The sequence below is a fragment of the Phallusia mammillata genome, chromosome 6, assembly GCF_965637545.1.
Source record: "Phallusia mammillata chromosome 6, kaPhaMamm4.hap1.1, whole genome shotgun sequence".
NCBI lineage: Eukaryota > Metazoa > Chordata > Ascidiacea > Phlebobranchia > Ascidiidae > Phallusia > Phallusia mammillata.
In genome coordinates, this window is record NC_137257.1 from 18304486 (window position 1) to 18322593 (window position 18108).

The following is an 18108-nucleotide window of genomic DNA, read 5'->3' on the forward strand; positions in this document are numbered from 1 at the left end:
AATGACCTGAAAGACACATGGCTTTCAAGGGACGTGAGTGTTAACCTTGCTTTTTAAGTAAGGTTAGAAAAATTATAAACGTAAAATTTTTCACTTTTTTTTACAGTGCCTTTTTTTGTGGAAAAAGTATGAACACCACATAGTAGTTTGATGGGAAATTACAAACACCTTGTTGTCAACATATCATTTGAAAAGGTTTATTCAACACGCATGAACATTTATTAATCTTATGTCACCTCGCACAAATAGATCAAACTACATTCTATGTTATATCATACACTGTCAACAGTCCTCGGTTTCACACAGTCAGTTTGTTGGCTAAGACCAGAAACACACTAAAGTCAGCTCGCATCATCACGTTGTCGTCGTTAACTCCTTTCATTTTCCATTCACGTTTAATAAAATCTCGAAGCATTAAAGCACGATCCCACTTCTTTACTTCATCCTCACTTGCATCCTTGTTCTTTTCCTTCATCATCTTCATGTACTCTTGATAAGCCGCGTTAGAACGAAGATAGCCAAGAAGTTGTGACAAACTCCAATCGTACTTCATCACAAGACCGTCTTTGATCCACTTTTTGTTTTTAGCCGGGACTTTTTTGTAAATATCTTGGTATTTTCCAAAGCAGTATATGTTTGATTGCTCATCAGTTGGATTACGGTGATACTTCAGTAACAGATTTGTTGCTTTGTCAGCCAGTTCCTCTCGTATAATCGGATCCACGACGTTCATTGGTGTTACTCTCGGCGCATAGGAAAACAAAGCCATACATCCATCAGGCTTCAAAACTCGCTTTGCCTCTTTGAAAAACTTTGCGAAGTCAAAACGGTGACAGGCGGTTGCGCTGATTAATAGATCAACCGAACCACTTTCAACTGGAATTTCTTCAGCAGTGCCGACTTTGTAGCTAATATTTTCAAAGTCGTTTGCCAAGCGTGCTTCTTTAATCTGGTTGGGGCTCACATCAACGCCAATAATATTTTCAAAGTGCTTCTGAAATGGGGTGGTAGCTTGGCCACTGCCACAAGCCACATCTACCATCACCTGTTGTCTGTTCTCATCTGTTTTTGATGCTCGATTCTCGTTGCAAAATCTTAAAACCTCTTCTACCACACAGTCTTGATATTTCGGTCGAAATTCGATATAATATTTTGTGATGTCTTCGTTTTCGTACACACGAATCATTGTGAATATTTACTAGCTGAATAACGAGAATGCCTGTTTAGGAGGATTGCCGTTAAACTCGGTCTGAAAATAAAAAAAAATGTTTGGTGTGGCGAAATTGAACATGGTGTGATATTACGAAATCCAACAGGGCGTTATGGCTACACAGACAATGTGATCACTCATTTCCGTTTCCTTTAAAATGTGATCACGACTCAAACTGCACGCTGTATGTTTTGCCAAGAGAAGGCTGAATGAAATGTTCTTTTCCATACGGCTCGGTTTTCTCGGATGGGGACAAAAACGTTTAGGCTTGTCGTTGTTAAACAAACTAGAACCATGCATTTCAAAGATGAATGAAAACTAGAATGCCTATTTAGGGCTGATAAAAAAATTCTAAAATTCAAAGCGATAAAGTTTATTACAAACTTTTACTTTCAGTTACAGGCAAATTCTATACTCATTTCTAATTCTAAAACAGGTTCAATAAAACAAGGTATAAAATAGTTTTACAAAAATGTTGCTAATTACATCCTCTTCTGGGCATGACTTAATCCTCTCAGTTCCTAATGGATTTAACAAAACAACTAAATAACTGTCTCGTAAACAGTTACTTTAAAAAAAAATCTATTTGCATAAGAGTTGATGTAAAGGCCAAATTTTATAAGCCTATTTATTTTGCCAATTCGGTCTTAAAGTGAGTATCCCAACGTCGCTACTGCTTCGCTGCATTACTGTGCATGTCTTATTCGGCGTGCGCAAGAAAACGTCTGGCCTGCATTCCGGAAAAAAAGACGATTTCCTTGATACAGGCAAGACTTCCAAGCGGAATTATAAGAAGCCGAACATCTGCTGTTTAATTCCTCTAACTTTAAACATTACGCTTTCTCGGAACTGTTTTACAATAAAGCACACATTAACTAAGCTATATAACAGACCGTTTTTAGTTCATAATTGTTTGCAACCGATCGTCAAAGTTTTTTTAATCTAAATTAATTTTTACAACTTAAACGTCAGCACAAATCAATTCATAACCAGAAAAGAATGAAAAGCGTAAACTGTTGGTTAAATTTTATTCACACTATTCACGTTTTTGAATGATCTGAGCCAAAAAAATCAGAGCCAGTATTTGTGTATAATTCTGACGACCTGATGATCGAAACGTAGTCCGTTTTATACACAAAAACTACCTCTGATTGTTTTTGCTTATATTGGTTTATTGATGCACAAAATCCGCAATGCAATGCACCATGCAACAAGTTACAAGCATATGAATTATCGTGCGAAAAGCAACGCCAATGGGTCAGATAAGCCCCGTGGTTTACATTGCCGAGATACAAACTTGAATTTACTCAGTTTTGTTGTGCCATTTAAACCGTGTACGATGATCACACTGCGGTTTAACAGCGTGTGACACATCAAGGCATTGATAGTAGTGTTAAACAACCTATAGTTTGCGAACTCACAATGACATTCGTGAAATAATGCCTAGCTTGAAAGGTATTCCAAAAAAATATAAATTGTATCTGATGGACCAAAGTGTAGATGAATTTCAAGAAAAGGTTCTTTGTTACACAGTTTGTAAACGAAACAGATTGGGGTCGACTTTACCTAAAATTTCACTCATTACATTATTACTGATTACGTCATAATGACGCTTTTACGCTTTCAAAATTGTTAATCTTTTTAGCCCTTGGAAGCAACTCAGTAAAACCATATGTGTTTACATCAGACAGATTCACAAAGGACATCCATCACGAAAAGTTTGGTAAACCGCTACGTTATTTTGAATAACTCGATCCTTGCTGCGATTTTGTTTTCCGTTTCCCTTGTATTTTACCCACTGTATCCACAATTAATTATTGTTTTATAATTAATTAATTTATGTTTATAAAATAAGCCTTAAGGTTTGCAAAAAACGTTTGTCTAAAATAATAAGCGTGCCACACTATAGGAATCTAAGTTTTTATTTTGTCTAATGTTATCTATCATTTTGAATATGCTAAAAAGAATGTAAAAAACAGTGAGCGCTTTTAAGCAAGGAGTATAAAACGTAAAAAGGTAGGCTACATGGAAAGCAACACAGGACATAGAAATTTGAAGAGATCTGTAGCCTACAGGTACAAACCCACACGACGACACATCATAACTTTAAAAACAAGTAAATCACAGACGACCACTGGCGGTTGGAACATTTCAATTTGTTCTTCAAGCAGTGTCGCCAGGGTTTTTATATAAGATTGAAAACAGTCAATTGGGCATGAAGTAATATCGAAGTTTTAAGCAGGGTCAGATTTAAGGCCGCAAATCGAAAAAATAAGCACAAAAAGCAGCCGGAACTCATAAATTCCTTGAAATACAGCGTTTGACATCAAAGTTAGGTTAACAGTGTTAATCAATTTGGCAGAGGAAAGTGCGACTAGATACAACTAATCAGTTTCACCCTGTGTTTAAATTCTAAAGTATGGATTCATAAATTCAAACCCGACAAAAGCACGGCAAGACGTTTAACTCTGAGTTAATTTTTTGGTTCTTCTTGCAAGCGAACAAATTCGTTTTGAAGAACCATGACGGGAGGTCATTTCCTACATTAATTGGCATTAATCTTTTATTTTGCATTTTTCATTATTTCCGAATGTTGACGCTCTCGCCCACACCTTCTACGTCACCGAGGAAGATCTGCAGACAATTCTAGAAAAATAAACATTTGTTTATTTCATTATTATATGTGACAAAAAACACTACTACTTTTAGTACACACGTCGTGTTAACGATATAGTAAACGAATTTTACCGGCTCTTCTACAGTGTTTCTAAACCTCAAATCTATCGACTCAAATGAGTCTGTCAGAGGTTTATACCAAAAGAAAATAGGTTTTAACTCCACTGATATAAATTTACATTTTAATTCAGTCCGCGAATGATTATTCCGCGGCAGAAAATAGCTTGATATCAAAAAGTTTGAAAATCATTATACCAAGACCGCACCTTTTTCCAAACAAATAATGTTTTTAGTGGTTTGACAATACATTCGCTTTTATAATACTTACGTTAGATTGCAGCTGATCGTGTGCAGCCTGTAGTATTTCGTATCCTTTTTTGGTGACGCCACAGTACATGATGACGAGCCACACATGAATTTTAGGCAAGCATCTGCTGAGGACTTCTACGTCATCATCAGTGACGTCAGCATGGTCCAAGAAAAATCCTCTCATCTTGAACTAAAAATTACACATGATTTTTTTAGAAATGTTTTTTTTTAAAGATTCAACAGGCTATTCTGATGCTCTAGCTACATCCAATAAACTGGCACTGGGGTATGTCGTTGTGTAGAAACTTATTAAAAAATATGTATGTTAAAAAGCCATCACCACATAAGTGTGGCCGTGTGTAATGTATGCCTGAACCCGGTCCAAACTAATATACCATTACTCACTAAAACCGGATGAAACCCAAATTACTTTAGAAAATACAAACCCACCGCATTCGGAAGCATAAGAAGGGCATTGCCCAGATGTCCAATGCTATTTTTTGCCACTTTGCAGCCTCTCAAGTGCAGACAACGAATATTTGTCAAACATTTACCAAGCTCCTCAGCAATCTCCTCACCTAGCGTTGGAATTCCAAGATCCAACAAATCGAGCTATTAGAATAGTAAAAGTAATTTACGATTAGAAACACTGGCAACGGTTTTCTTTAACTATCTTAATGTGAGTAGAAAGTGCAATGTTAGTTATATTGAAGGAGGTATACCAATGCTATGATTTGTATGGAAGTGTGCCATGATCGCTGGTCTGCATGTACGGACTGATCCCAGTTATGAATTTATGTTCATCTATAGTCTCTACTAACCTTTTTTCACAGTTGTTGCACCACATCACCATTTTTGGACAGGTTTTGTTCTATATCCTAAATTACACATGTTTGAAGCCTTAACGCCGTTTAATAAAACGACATTGGTTCCTAACCAGGGAGGATTTCCTCATAAAGGAGGAATTTTAAAACTTCAGACGAGGAATTTACTGTAATTTGTACACGTGGTTTGTAAATAACCACTTCGGTTCTGGGAATATAACCTGTGAAGTTGATAAAAGACCAATTTTAAACGGTCTTAGTATGGTTTAAGATCTACTATGCAAACTTTTGGGAGAAATCAAAATGTTTTGAAATGTGAGGAATTCGTCGATAATGGTTGGGAACCACTGATAGACAAAATTTCAGTGGTTTGTTTGTTACACACATCAAAAATCCCCCGGTATGTACATGTGGCACTGTGTGACTATTTACCTTTGCAGGCATTTCCTTGATGGTACCAACAATTGACTTAAGCCCAGAATCGGAAACGTGCTCAACGACAAGAACAAGTTCACGAAGATTTCGCACAGCTTCGGAAATTCCGTTTGTTAACTTATTGCTCATCCGCATTTTACTGTGGCCCAAAACTAGTCTCAATCGGTGGTCCTGCAAAATTTTCACATCTGAATTTAAGAATAAAGGGTACTCGAATGGGCTGTACCAGAGTTGTAAATCGGGTCGAGCCTTTGGGTCCGGGTGAGGGCTTTTTTAATAAAAGGGCTTGATTCGTAGCTAGTTGCTGGACTTAGCCTAATACCAAACAGCCCAAACACGTCTTGTTTAAGCACATGTCTATTAGTTTGTTGTGTATGTCTTTATCATTATAGGCCTGTCAATCAAACTTTCACGCCTAAACGGGCTTCTTAAAAACGATCGGGTCCGGGCTTATAATTTTATAGCTTTTTGAATAATTGTTATCATATACATATGTGCCTTGTAAAAACAATGGTACTTAGATTTCAATTATTGACAAAGATAAACACTATATAAAGTGGAAAACGGAAACCGGAAAAACAGGGCTTAAATGGACAAAGAAAGTAGTAAGGCTGAACCAAAGTAATTTCAAAGACCATAATAAATATAGAAGGAAATGAAACTAGCTTTGCTGCGTTGTGCATTTGAGAGCCAGGAAGACCAACTATATAGACCAATGCTTCTCAACCTATTTTCGCGTCGGTCCATAATTGATAGTTGTGCAACTGTGGCGACGTCAGTTTTTCACACTATCGAAAACCTGAAATCTTGCCCAGTAATTCGTCAAATACCAACTTTCAGCTGCGAGAATTTGCACAAACGGCGAATGTATAAGCAGTGAAAGAAATAAAAATGTTTTGAAATTTTAAGGGTGGAATTCGTCGAAAATATTTGGAAAACACTGAACTAGACAATTTAAAACGTTGCTCTAAGACTAATGCCACAATAGTTTGCTAAAAACGGTTTCTGCTGAAAAGTAACATATACCGTTTTGGGAAGTGCTCCAATCGCTTCCACAACGCTACAGAGGGCAGACTCGTCAGATTCAGTGCTGGCAAGATTAAGGGAATCAAACTTGCCGATACACTTCGCCATTTCAGCTGCAACTTCTTCACTAATCGTGTTTCCGCGCAGATCAACAGAGGACATCTAAAAAACAGCCAAATATTGGTTTACATTTGTTTTGCAAAAATCTTTACTTTACAACTTGGCTTGCAAAGCATGACAAAAACCGCGGTTAAAAACTTTTGTGAGGCAGTGACAGTCATAGCAACATGAATCACTCAAATTGTACCACTATAAGCTTCCAAGGCTTGAACACTGTCTCAAGTTAAACAGACTTATTTTTTGTGTTACAGCAGACCGAGTGCTCCCTCAAGACCATAAGAAGCAAATAAAAAAACTTAAAACTGCGAAAAACCATGACTAAAAACCAAGTAATTGCAATGCAGTGAAGGTGACATTCGCTCGGTACAACTACATCCCCTCGTGCATTATGATCAACAAATAAAATATAGCACCTTGTTAAACACAGGCTATAACGCTATACAAACACACAAATAACTCTTGTACCCTTAAGTCGTTCACTTCTGTCACGGTTTTGAACAAAAGCAAAGCAGCGTCGTCTTGGAAACGAGGTGAACTCATGATGCCGAGACTCAGCGTCATGTCACGTGATCGAGCGAGACGAGTTAGAGCTCTGACGTCAGCAGGAAATATCTTATCAGCCAGTTGAACCTTTGCGGGCAAATGTTGGGCCACAACAGCCAACATATCGTCGTCGTTGGCCTCTTGCATCCATCTTCCAACGCGGAAAAGGGCTTGAATGCGTTCGTCGTAGCCGTTCGCAAACTTCGCCTCGTGAGCCATAGCTACTGCAGTTTCCATTAAATGTGCTCGCTTTTCCTTGCTTATAGAGTCTTGTTTGGGTATAAAATCGCATAAATCATGCTTGCTGGAATCACACATGCCAAATAGACAAGCGGCCATCATTTTCCATTTATCAGAGGACATATTGCCAAAATTGACTTTTTCTTTGAAATCATCAACCCCCAAAGTGGTCATAGCGTAAATAGAAGCAAGAAAATATTGACGGAACCGATGCTGGAACTTGTACTTCTGTCCTCGGGTCCCTTGTTTCCCCCCTGGGACCAAAAATCTGCCTTTGATGTGTGGGCTTAGATCTTCTAAACCGTCTTCGATTACCTGTTTTTCAGCAACGAAGCTATTCCAAGCAGCTTCACACAACTTATAGAGTTGGTCGTGCAACGGGCTTTCCAAATTTTTATCTTCCAATTTTTTTATGTTGACCTGTAGGCCCAAATATAGGAAATTGCTGAGGGAATAATGGCGAAGAATTAGTTTATAAACCACTGAAGAATGAAAGATGACGGCAAAAAAAGGCAGTGTACAAAGTTCACGAACTTCTGGGTGACTTTCGAGAATATTTTGTACGGATTCTTCAGACCTCTGGGCGCAAGATAGCCTGAACCGAGTTTGAATTTCTTTACTCAGGGGCAGTACTTGAAAAACCGTTTCAATTGCTATTTTCTTTTTTACTACGTTTAATGCATGTATGTTGACCGTCCACATCTTTTTTGCTCGTGGAAACACTTTTCCAGAAAGAAGGTTCCCTAAGTGTGTGTACCCTGACTGGATGTCTGTGATACGCCTGCCTTGAGTGCCATTTATATGCTCTAAGTCAATTTCGTCTAACGCGTCAAAAATGAAAAGAACGTCATCTCGTTCCTGCAAGTCCTTTAACTCGTTCAGAAAGCGCTCACCAATTCCAGACTCGACCTGAAGAAATTTCGAAAGTGTTTGCGGGGTTTCGAGCTTCAGATTCCCGCACTGGAAGCTAAAGATGTATTTAAAATCGCTGTGTTTGCTGGCATGGTCCAAAAAAAGTTTGCTTGAACACGTTTTTCCGCTTCCAGCGGGTCCCACCAACCAGACGTTGTTCTTCTTGAAAGTTAAAGACTTTTGTCGTGCCTCTTCAGTGGTTCCTTCAGCCTTTATTTTCGCCACACGTTCAGCCTCCGTGAAAAACGTTTCTAAAGTAAACATTCGCACTTGGGGCTTTTCTCCACGGTTGATTGCACTCGATGCTGATTGGGCATCAGTTTGTTTGCAATATTCCAATCGGATGAACGTTTTCGCGCCTTTGATATCTTCTCTTTCTGCATAATTCTCATTTACCAATGTACCGGCCTCTTCGTTTGCAATTTGACGAAGTTTTTCACTCAAGGAATGCGATTTACACTCTAGAAAAGAAAAGATACTGTCATATTTTGTAACTTTACATGTTATTAAACAAATAATTAAAAGCTACACATGGAAAGCTACCCAAATCACCCAATACTTCGTAAACCTCATAATGCTTAAGTTTTTAACAATTTATGATCTTTTTAGTACAATTGTGCCGACCCTTAACACGATTGCCTTGCTGGGAAAACTTACCAACTGCAGTCTGTTTTTGCTGTGGTGCAGAAGTCCAATTCTGCAAAATTGTATTAAGTAAAAACAACACACAAAAAACACAATGGGCTATAAGAAAGCAACTTACCAAAACAGAGCAATTGTCCCGTCTACCAGAGTTATTATCCCACCGACCAGGGTTATTGTCATGTTGACCAGAGTTTTTGCCACATCTATTAGTTTGATTTTGTGAAGATTCACCCACTACTTCTTTGGGGTCTGAAAAAAATGTTTTTTTTTGCAAAAACGTAAGGAAATTTAGTACTTAGTTAACGTAGATTGAGATAAATATAAATGTAATACTGGGAGCAGCCCTGAAGCGTATATGTACACCGGTGACCATATATGGAAGTGCCGATTTGGTACAACGCCTTCAGTAGGCCTGGCGTAGGATGTTTTTGTTAACTTAACTACTGTTTGTGCAAAAATCGAACATTCAGGAGGAGATGATTGTGCATGTTAAAGAACACAAACAAACAACTCCCAATAATAGAGGTGATTTGAGGTCTAGCATTTTAGCGTTAGACCAGGCCAGTGGTTCTCAACCAGGGTCCATATTCCCCCAAGGGGCCACGAGCTGGATTCAGGTGGGCCACGGGTGTAGGCTCACTATAAACGTCCAGTAAAAGTCAGTGAGCCATTTTCTTTTATAATGCTCAGAATGCAAATAATTTAATTTCCAATTTGTTTCGACTATTTCCCACACTATTTGTCCGTATTGATGTTTACTTTTAGCAAAAAATCATCCAGACAGACCATGGACTTTACAATTTAGTTAAGTTTTTGGTAGGGGGGCACTTGTCTTACAGGATTGCTTATATGGGGTCACGGGGTCCGAAAGTTACCTTTAGGGGGCTATGGCGCATGTAAGGTTGAGAACAACTGTAGAAGGCTATTCACAACTTTGTGCAGGAATATAGGACCCTTGTCAGCAGAAGTTTGAGCAGAAAAAAAACGTCAGTCTTCAATTCCTACCATATTTGTATAAAACCAACCTACTAAATTGTCTTAATTACTAAACGTTTATTGTATGTAATAATCACAGTATGCCAGGTCTATTGAAGGCGCGCCCTACCGAATCAGCCGGCCACCAAGCATTTAAGGCGTAGGCTTGAAAAATCTAGCCTGCGGTGGGATTTGGAGTATTTCCGGGACTCGCGCTCTTATACCAACTGAGCTACGCTGGTTCAGTGAAGAACCCGCCGAAACTTGAATCACAAGCACCGTTGCCTGCCTCGTATACTGCACATGTCAGCTTCGTAGTAGGGGATCGCCAGATTGACCATAGTATTCTTTAACACCGCATGGCAATGCGTAGGCTAGAAAAATCTAGCCTGCGGTGGGATCCACGTTTGTAAGTTACATATTCATACCAGCTCACCGGTTTTGCTCTCCGCGAGAACACGGTCATTTTCATTTCTGTTTCCTGTGAACAAGTAAGCGTTGTTATCCAGTAAAAAGAATTTTACAGTTCTTTAATTCCATTTGCACTTCAATCCATGCATTAAAAAACAATCTTTCTCGACACCAGTAAGCTACGTAAAATGTTATGGGTTAAATCCTATTTCATAGCAATTTAAATTCATAAACAAAAACCATGGTCACACTGATGAGCGTTGGTAAAAAAACGCTACGATACTGATAGCGAAAGGGTTGTACACCCTTGACTTTTATAGTCAGGCTATGTATTAATATATTAGGCTAGGCTATACCTTCGCAGTAATAAATACGACGTCAACCCGACAAACCAGAGCAACAACAAGCGTTTTCCGGTTCTTACCCACAAAATCTTCTTTGGTAAATGAATCGGGCCCTATGCTTTCGTCTGAAGAGCATTTTTCAACTGGAGATCCGTTTCTTGTATCAACACTTTCAGTTTCACTTGACATATCATCTACGGGTTGCATCATTCCTTCAAATTGTGCAGTTTTACTACAAAGTTCTTCGAGACAATACAGTAAGTCTGGCGAGTCATAAAAGTAAACAACCAATGAAACATATGTGATGTAGATTTAAACCACCTTAATCTAAAAGTGATTTGTTGAGCCTAAAACAAATAACATGCACATCACAATTGGCCGATGGCTTCAAACGTTCAATTAAATGAAAAGTTCCGGTACATTTCTCAAAAAATGAGCAATCCGATTCTGAACTCATTTCCTTACGACTGTCCTTGCCAATGAACAAAACCTTTTGTTGTGTCTAACCTCACAACACCGTACAGGTATTGAATTTTAAGGCCTTTGTTGCTGTTGTAAATAAAAAAACAATGTTACCTGTACATATTTGACTTCAGTAATTCAAAATATGTATTGTGATTGCTTTAAACACTCAGTTCTGCGACTTTGTTTCGAACTTGACCGTTTCTTTTCTCTTGTAAAAGCCAGCAGCCTTCATTTTGCTTCAAGCACAATTTCCGGCCGGGTTGAATGGTTACACCGCCTACGCAAGTATTGCTAGCAAGTGTATAGCTCATTGTTTTTTGGAAGCCAAATAGCAAATACGCCTCTGCGTTACCAGACAGCCGATTTATAATTAAGGCTGAACTTTCCTATTCCACAAAACTGCTTTCAATGCTGACTTTTTGAAGTTGCAACGGTTCTCGGAGATCTATTTAGCGCTACTTTCGTGAGCTGGTTACGTTTCATCAAGCATAACTTTCCCTTGCTGTACACCATCAATAAATTAGCAACAAAGAACCTTACTGTTCTTTGATCACTATGTTTGTACTGGAGCTGTTCCTAGCAAGCATGCAGCATCAATCATTTTGGTCTTGAACAGACACTTGACCGACTTCCTTCTGAAATATGCTGCAGTCTTTTTTCACATAATGTGAACTTTTATTCAATGCGGATGGTGGCACACCACAATACCGCCGTGACTTTATGTGGGCCAAGGGTTGGGTAGGAGGTTTTCAAATCAAAATTCAGGCAGCAGTCAAGACGCCAAACTGCAGGCATGCGCCATATGTGTACAGACGCGACTGCTGTTAAAATGGGAAGCCGCGTTTCAGGGGTCTAGAATAAATGAACAAACAGAAAACACACGACAAACGAAGCGATAGAGCCAAACGGATAGCAAAGTTTTTTGCTAAAGTCTCCAAACAACAACGGCCTCAAAAATTCATGTCTTTGCTTTCATTCCATTAAAGTAAAAACGCAAGTCTGGGTGATCCGCGGTTTGTGACGTCAAAATGACGTTGCGCTGGTGGGTGGGAGTGCAGTTCACAGTTGAAAATGAAAAAAATAACAGGCTTGGATGTTGTACGACACAACAGATTCCGACTTGGGAGACGGCGGAAAAAAATGGACACATAAAACAAACTTCATTGGTTGAAAACAGCACCGGAGCTGATCAGGCTGAAAAACCGGTGCTCGTAGGTAAATCAACGCGACTGCTTTTGTGCTGCTTGTACACGATTGGGTGTCTTGTTAGAGCAGCAAGGCGATAAAACGGATCGCTATGGGGCTGAGATGCGGTAAAACAACGAACACACGATATTGGAACATTACAAGACACGGGAACAATTGCTTGCAGCAGGCTTGAAACGAAAAGTAATTGATACACATAAGATGGTAAACAGCAAAGACTAACATGCATGTATGTTAGTACGATTTCTGCTGTTTTTGTGTGCGGTGGGGTGTATCAAAAGTGGTGTACGTTAAGTGGCAGTGTTCTTGCTTCATTCTGTGCGAAGTGGGCCCCCAAAAAATGAACGCCGTGTACTTGGAATGGGGGCTTAAGACAGCACCATGACGTACTCCTCTGCAAAAAGTGAAATCAATCGTTAGAATAACATAAAAACAATACCCTACCTTAAAAACGTTACATAGGATTTATTTGATTTTACTAGTAACCTTTACCGAGGTTGTTGCCAATTTGGTTTGAGTTTACCAGAATTTTGTAGTAGTTGCGGCCGGGCCCGCTTCAATTTCGCAGCAACCAATCAGATTGGAAGTTGAATTTCAAATAATCCAATTAGGTGAAGGCACCGGATCTCGAAACGAATCAAGTTGGTAAAAAAGTGTAAATTTGTATTTTCGCCAGCCAGATGTTATCGACAGTTTTTCCACTGTAGTTTCTGCAATTTGCTTTGCAACACAAAACCGAGGTACCAAAATTTTCGAAAACAGCACAGAGCAATTTTGAGCATTTTTAAGACAAAACAAACTTACAATTTGGAGAATTTGACAACAGACTCTCTCAGACCAAAATTTTGTCATTTTTAATGGCAGAGAGTTGTTTGGAAAATAAAGTAAGCAATTTACGGTTTAAAAACCTTGCTTTTGTGCAGAAATTGTTGCAGTGATACTGTCGATACTTTACAGAGAAAGTACGAGCTTCATACCAAAACATAAAACGTTTGTTTGTAAATAAAAAAGGCAGCGTAAGCTCTAAGCTACCATTCGGTGTCAATACTGTCTTGAAACCACTGGTCACCGCTGGTATCAGGCAGTGGTTGTTGAGCTATTGGCTCGTTGCCCCACGCAGAGGTTTGACCAGTTTTTGGGGCCTTTGCGCTATGGCTAGTGCTTGGCGCTGTGTTGGCCTTACGTTTGCCTTGGATGTTCTGTCGGCCACGGGCACTCATCATGTTTCCGGGGCCTCCTGGGCCACCACGGCCGCCGCGCGGTTTTCCTCGGTTGAAGTTACCGCCCCCGCCACGCCCACGGCCATAACCGCCTCCATTTCCACCTCCGTACATTCTGCAATATTAGGGCTGCTTTAAACAATAACTTCCAGTAACACTGAGCTTTGGCAAGCAAACCAAGTTTTTTGGTAGGAAAATACAGTAAACTTCGGTCAACCCAGACCCGTTTGGACCCAAAAAATTGCCCGGATTGGTCGAAGATCTGGATTAGCCAATGTTAGTTAGTTAAGCTTTACCATATTACATATTATTTGTCATGTTTTGTCCGAATTGCAGAAAGGCCCAGATTAACAGAACTCCGTTAAACCAAGGTTTACTGCACTTTACTACTTGACTGGGCACTACATGCTTATGCTAAATACCCAGCATGTTTTGATAACTATGAAGTTATTATATAAACCCCAAAAATGGCAATTTGCTGCTCTTATCATTTCAAACAGTGGTTCTCAACCCTTTGGTAACATTGCTCCCTTAAGTAATTTATTAGGGTGTATGGACACCTATGTATAGTTCATTGAAAGATGACTATAGAAACATGGCAAAAGTTTTGCCCTCATTGGCTCCCTGGTATGGAGACCCCCAGATTTAAAGGCAATCTTTTCATTGGTGAAAATCACAAGTTACAACAATTGCAAAAAGGTTGGCAAAAATTATTCTGAACTCTTACCCTCTGGGTCCTCTTTGATTTCGGAATCCACCTCTTTGCATTGGCATACCGAAAAAGGGGTCATCATATCCTCCGAATCCATATCCCATGTAGTCTCCGGTGAAGTAGTCATCCCCGTATCCACCATAACCACCCATCATGGGCATGTGGCCTCCGTAACCCATGCCTCCACCACGACCCCCTCGGTTGCGTTGTCCACCCCGGGGGCCACTAAATGGGCCTCCCATACCCATGCTAATTAAAACAGAAGGGAGAGAAAGATTGTTTTAGGAAGTAAATGTTGCAACAAAAGTTTGAAATTTTAGTTTTTTCATAATTGCTTTTTGGTTTTGTTAAGTGAGTGTATTCTCTTATAACTGATAATTCTCAAGCATAGGTACTTTGTTTTTGTACTTACTAGCTGTTGTTCATCATTTTTCTCTCAAGCTGTCTTTCCTTTTTCTTCTTATCGACAGGTTTTGCAAGGCTAATTTCAATTGGTTCTCCTTCCAAGTTTAGGCCGTGCAACTCTTCTAATGCCTAAACACAAGTAAATTGACAAGTTATTTAAGACAATCATTTACATATTCAAAGAAAAAAGGTGTAACTGAACTATATATCTATATACATTTTACAAGCAAATCTTTTGTTTGTTTTTTTCAATGGCAGTTAAACTTTTTGGGAAAATATCTGGTTAAAAATATAAAAAAAATAATTGTACGTGTAAAGTAATGAATGCAAATGATAAAAACCATGCAAATTCTATTTCTACACCAAAAGTTACCTTAAGAGCATTATCTCGCTCTTTAAAATGAACAAATGCATAATCTTTAATCTTCTTAACTCGCTCTACTTCTCCATAGGCACTGAATGTTTGCATTACAATTTCTTCACTGGCTTTCATTGACAGATTTTTTACGTACAGAACTTTTACCTAAAAGTACAAAACATGATAAAGTTACATTAACAGAACAACACAAAACGTTAGTTTTTGGCAATTGATTGTTGCATTTGTCATCGTTTTGGCTGCAATGCTGACAAAAACACTTTCCAGAAAAAATATGTTAAAATAACTTACTTTTGCCATAATCTCATCAGAAGGCTCTTCAATTGGATCTGCCCAATCCACTGAAATTGTGTTGTTAAAGGCTTTTAACTTGTTCGAACTTAATCGTCGTCGTGCCTGCATGTAGCATATACATATAAAATGTGTTCATTGCAAGTAAATGTTAGTAGGTTTATTACTACCTGTGAAGCTGATTTGTGATCGACATATTCCAGAAAACAAAAGCCTCTGTTTTTATTCTTGTCTTCTGTTTGGAGGTATAGGATGACATCTTTGAGTCCCTCTGTAAAAAACACACAATTACATTGAAGGCAAACTTTCAACACAATTGGCAATTGTGTTTTCTGGACTAATTGTACTTAGTCAACATGATAAGAAATCCTAGAAATGCAAAGAGTGGTACACTAATTTGGGACAAAAACAGACAGAATTAGGCAGAGCCAGCATGATTAGATATCACAACCTGACAGCACTCACTGTCTGAAATCAGGATTTTTGAAAATGAGCACTTTTTTATTTCTGGGATAACTTACGAGTCAGTGAGCTAAATTCTTCCATTATTTCCGCTTTCGTTTTGGTTTTTGGAATGGAACCAACGAACAGGCGGACATTGGATTGAGAAACACAAACTCCAAGGTGCTTTTTCGGAGCTATTTCGTAGTTGTCAAGCTGGAGAAAAGTTTAAAACAAGCTATTTCACACAGTGTTTTACAATTTATTTCATTTAACAGAACAATTTTACATGTATTAACATAAGCAAAATATGACAAATGTAAAATATGAGTAAAAGTGTAAATTCAAGAAAATTAACCTGTTCAACACACTCCCGAGCAGCTTCTTTGGTTGTGTATGTGGCAAAACCATATCCTCGATTTTGACCAGTGAGGGGGTCCATCATCAAGCGGAAATCCCATAGTGTACCGGCTTGCTCAAGAAGAGGCACAACCTCATCTTCAAACACAGTGCGGGGAATACGACCAACAAAAACCTAAATGACAAGCACGGAAACCACTGTTTACACCTTTTCAGTTGATTAGTGCTGCTTGTAATGAACATGTGTATCTTGAACTACCATTGTTGCTTATAATCCACAATAATACAATTGAATTTGTCACTAAACACTAGTTACCTGGCAACCAGCACCAGGCTCTGGTCCATCATACACATCTTTTGGAGGTGGACCACCATAGCGACGTTGACCAGTTGTAACATCAAGTGTGTAATCTGTTCGGTCCAATAATTCCTGCCAAATTACAAAAGTTAATCACTAAAATCTTGAATACCATATTTGAGTTTCTTGTGGATGGTTTGATTATTAATTTTTAATTGTTAAAAACATGGTATGTGATAGACCACAGAGGATTACATTAATTTAAACAAAAAAATTAACATCTAATGTTATTGGTAAAATCAACATTGTTGCAAAACCCTTTGTTCATAGATAAGGTATGCAAAATCACATGACCAATCTGGGCACACAATTTTCATTTGGCAAAAATTTGCAAATAAACAGAAGTCGGATTTTTGCTTACCTTGATTTTCTCTTCATTGGGCCCAGTTTTTCCAACATTGTTGCCATTAAGTTGGCCTTCTCTTTCAGCCTTGATTCGCTGACGGTGGATTTTCATAACACCACATAGGAATGCAGATTTGTTTTGAACATGCTACAATAGAAAAGTCGAGTTTTTACATGTAAAATAAACAAGAATTCGCGAGCATTCAATGATTTGAGTGCTTTTTAATCATAAAATAAATTTTTTGAAACATATTTACCTGTAAATTGGAATCATTAAACTGCTTTAAAACTGCAAGGGCACCCTCTTCATCTAATTCCTTGAGAGCATCCAAAGCTCGCTGGTCAAGATCACAAAATTGGACAGACTCTGTAAAAAACATACGGTTTAGCTTTAGCATAGACCTAATATGTTTAGTTGCAACATAATTATACCTTCTTTGAAAACATTGTCCAATGCATTAGCCACTTCAACAGATAAACCAGCTTCTAACAATTTTGCATAATCTTCAGAATGTTCAGTAGGTTCTCCGAACGCTGGTTCAATTTTTACTTCTGCTTGTGGAATTATTTCTTCAGACATTTTCTTTCACAATTGAGCAGGCGCCAAACAATAAAATTGAAGGAATTTGATCAATTTTTGAATTTAGAAGACCTTGGTCTTTTAAACGAACGTTATGAAAGACATTAAAAAAAGAATTTTAATTTTTAAAACAAACGATTTGAAAAGTAATATACGCTTAACACATCATTTTATACTTTAAATACAATGCAAAACCCAATAACTTGTTGTTAGATACAATACTTTTCAAAATCGAACCTCAATTCTATGCATATTTCCAAAAACGAAAGGAAGCCGGCTTTTTCAATGCCAAACGGCTAGACATGTGAGAATCACTCATGTGTGACGAACCGCGTGCTCGGCGCTCGCCCCGCTTTTCCCACGCGGTGGTACACCAGGCTGAAAGCAGGGGCATAAATCGGTCAACATAAAAATTACGACAATTTTTTACTAGTTTTTCCCTCGCCAAAGGTAATCATAACAAATTGTTCAATTGTATTTTTTACTCAGTTTAAAGTTTTAAAATTTCATTTAAAAATGCTCAAAATAATAAGCCGTTGTGCGTTTCTCCCACTGCCAATACCGGTACTTCTTTTTTTCCGGTGTGTTACTGCAAAAGTTTTGCACACAAAAATTCTATAATAATAAGTTTATGATAATTCTACCAAAATTTTTTTTCCTATTGTTACAATTTGCTTTC

At 38.4% G+C, this 18108-nt stretch overlaps 2 protein-coding genes across 3 annotated transcripts; both read right to left on the reverse strand.

Annotated features, from left to right (window-relative positions):
* Window positions 1-183: 183 nt before the first annotated feature.
* On the reverse strand, window positions 184-1484 carry LOC145232957 (putative methyltransferase DDB_G0268948). The gene has a single exon (XM_080097619.1). It carries the CDS (start codon window positions 1184-1186, stop codon window positions 299-301), a length of 888 nt encoding a protein of 295 aa, XP_079953745.1. The 5' UTR covers window positions 1187-1484; the 3' UTR covers window positions 184-298.
* Window positions 1485-11788: 10304 nt separating this feature from the next.
* Window positions 11789-17537, reverse strand: LOC145231963 (heterogeneous nuclear ribonucleoprotein R-like). 2 transcript variants are annotated; one of them, XM_080096435.1, is made up of 13 exons: window positions 17282-17537; window positions 17107-17216; window positions 16866-16997; window positions 16463-16576; window positions 16145-16321; window positions 15867-16002; window positions 15516-15616; window positions 15346-15450; window positions 15052-15201; window positions 14686-14807; window positions 14289-14522; window positions 13525-13676; window positions 11789-12735 (listed from the first exon to the last, which is right to left on the reverse strand). In XM_080096435.1, the coding sequence occupies exons 1-13, from the start codon at window positions 17427-17429 to the stop codon at window positions 12710-12712; spliced, it is 1707 nt and encodes a 568-aa protein (XP_079952561.1). In that variant the 5' UTR covers window positions 17430-17537; the 3' UTR covers window positions 11789-12709. The 2 variants fall into 2 exon arrangements, with proteins under 2 accessions (XP_079952561.1, XP_079952560.1); XM_080096434.1 differs by lacking the exon at window positions 11789-12735 and having other exon boundaries at window positions 12988-13676.
* Between the last annotated feature and the right edge of the window lie 571 nt (window positions 17538-18108).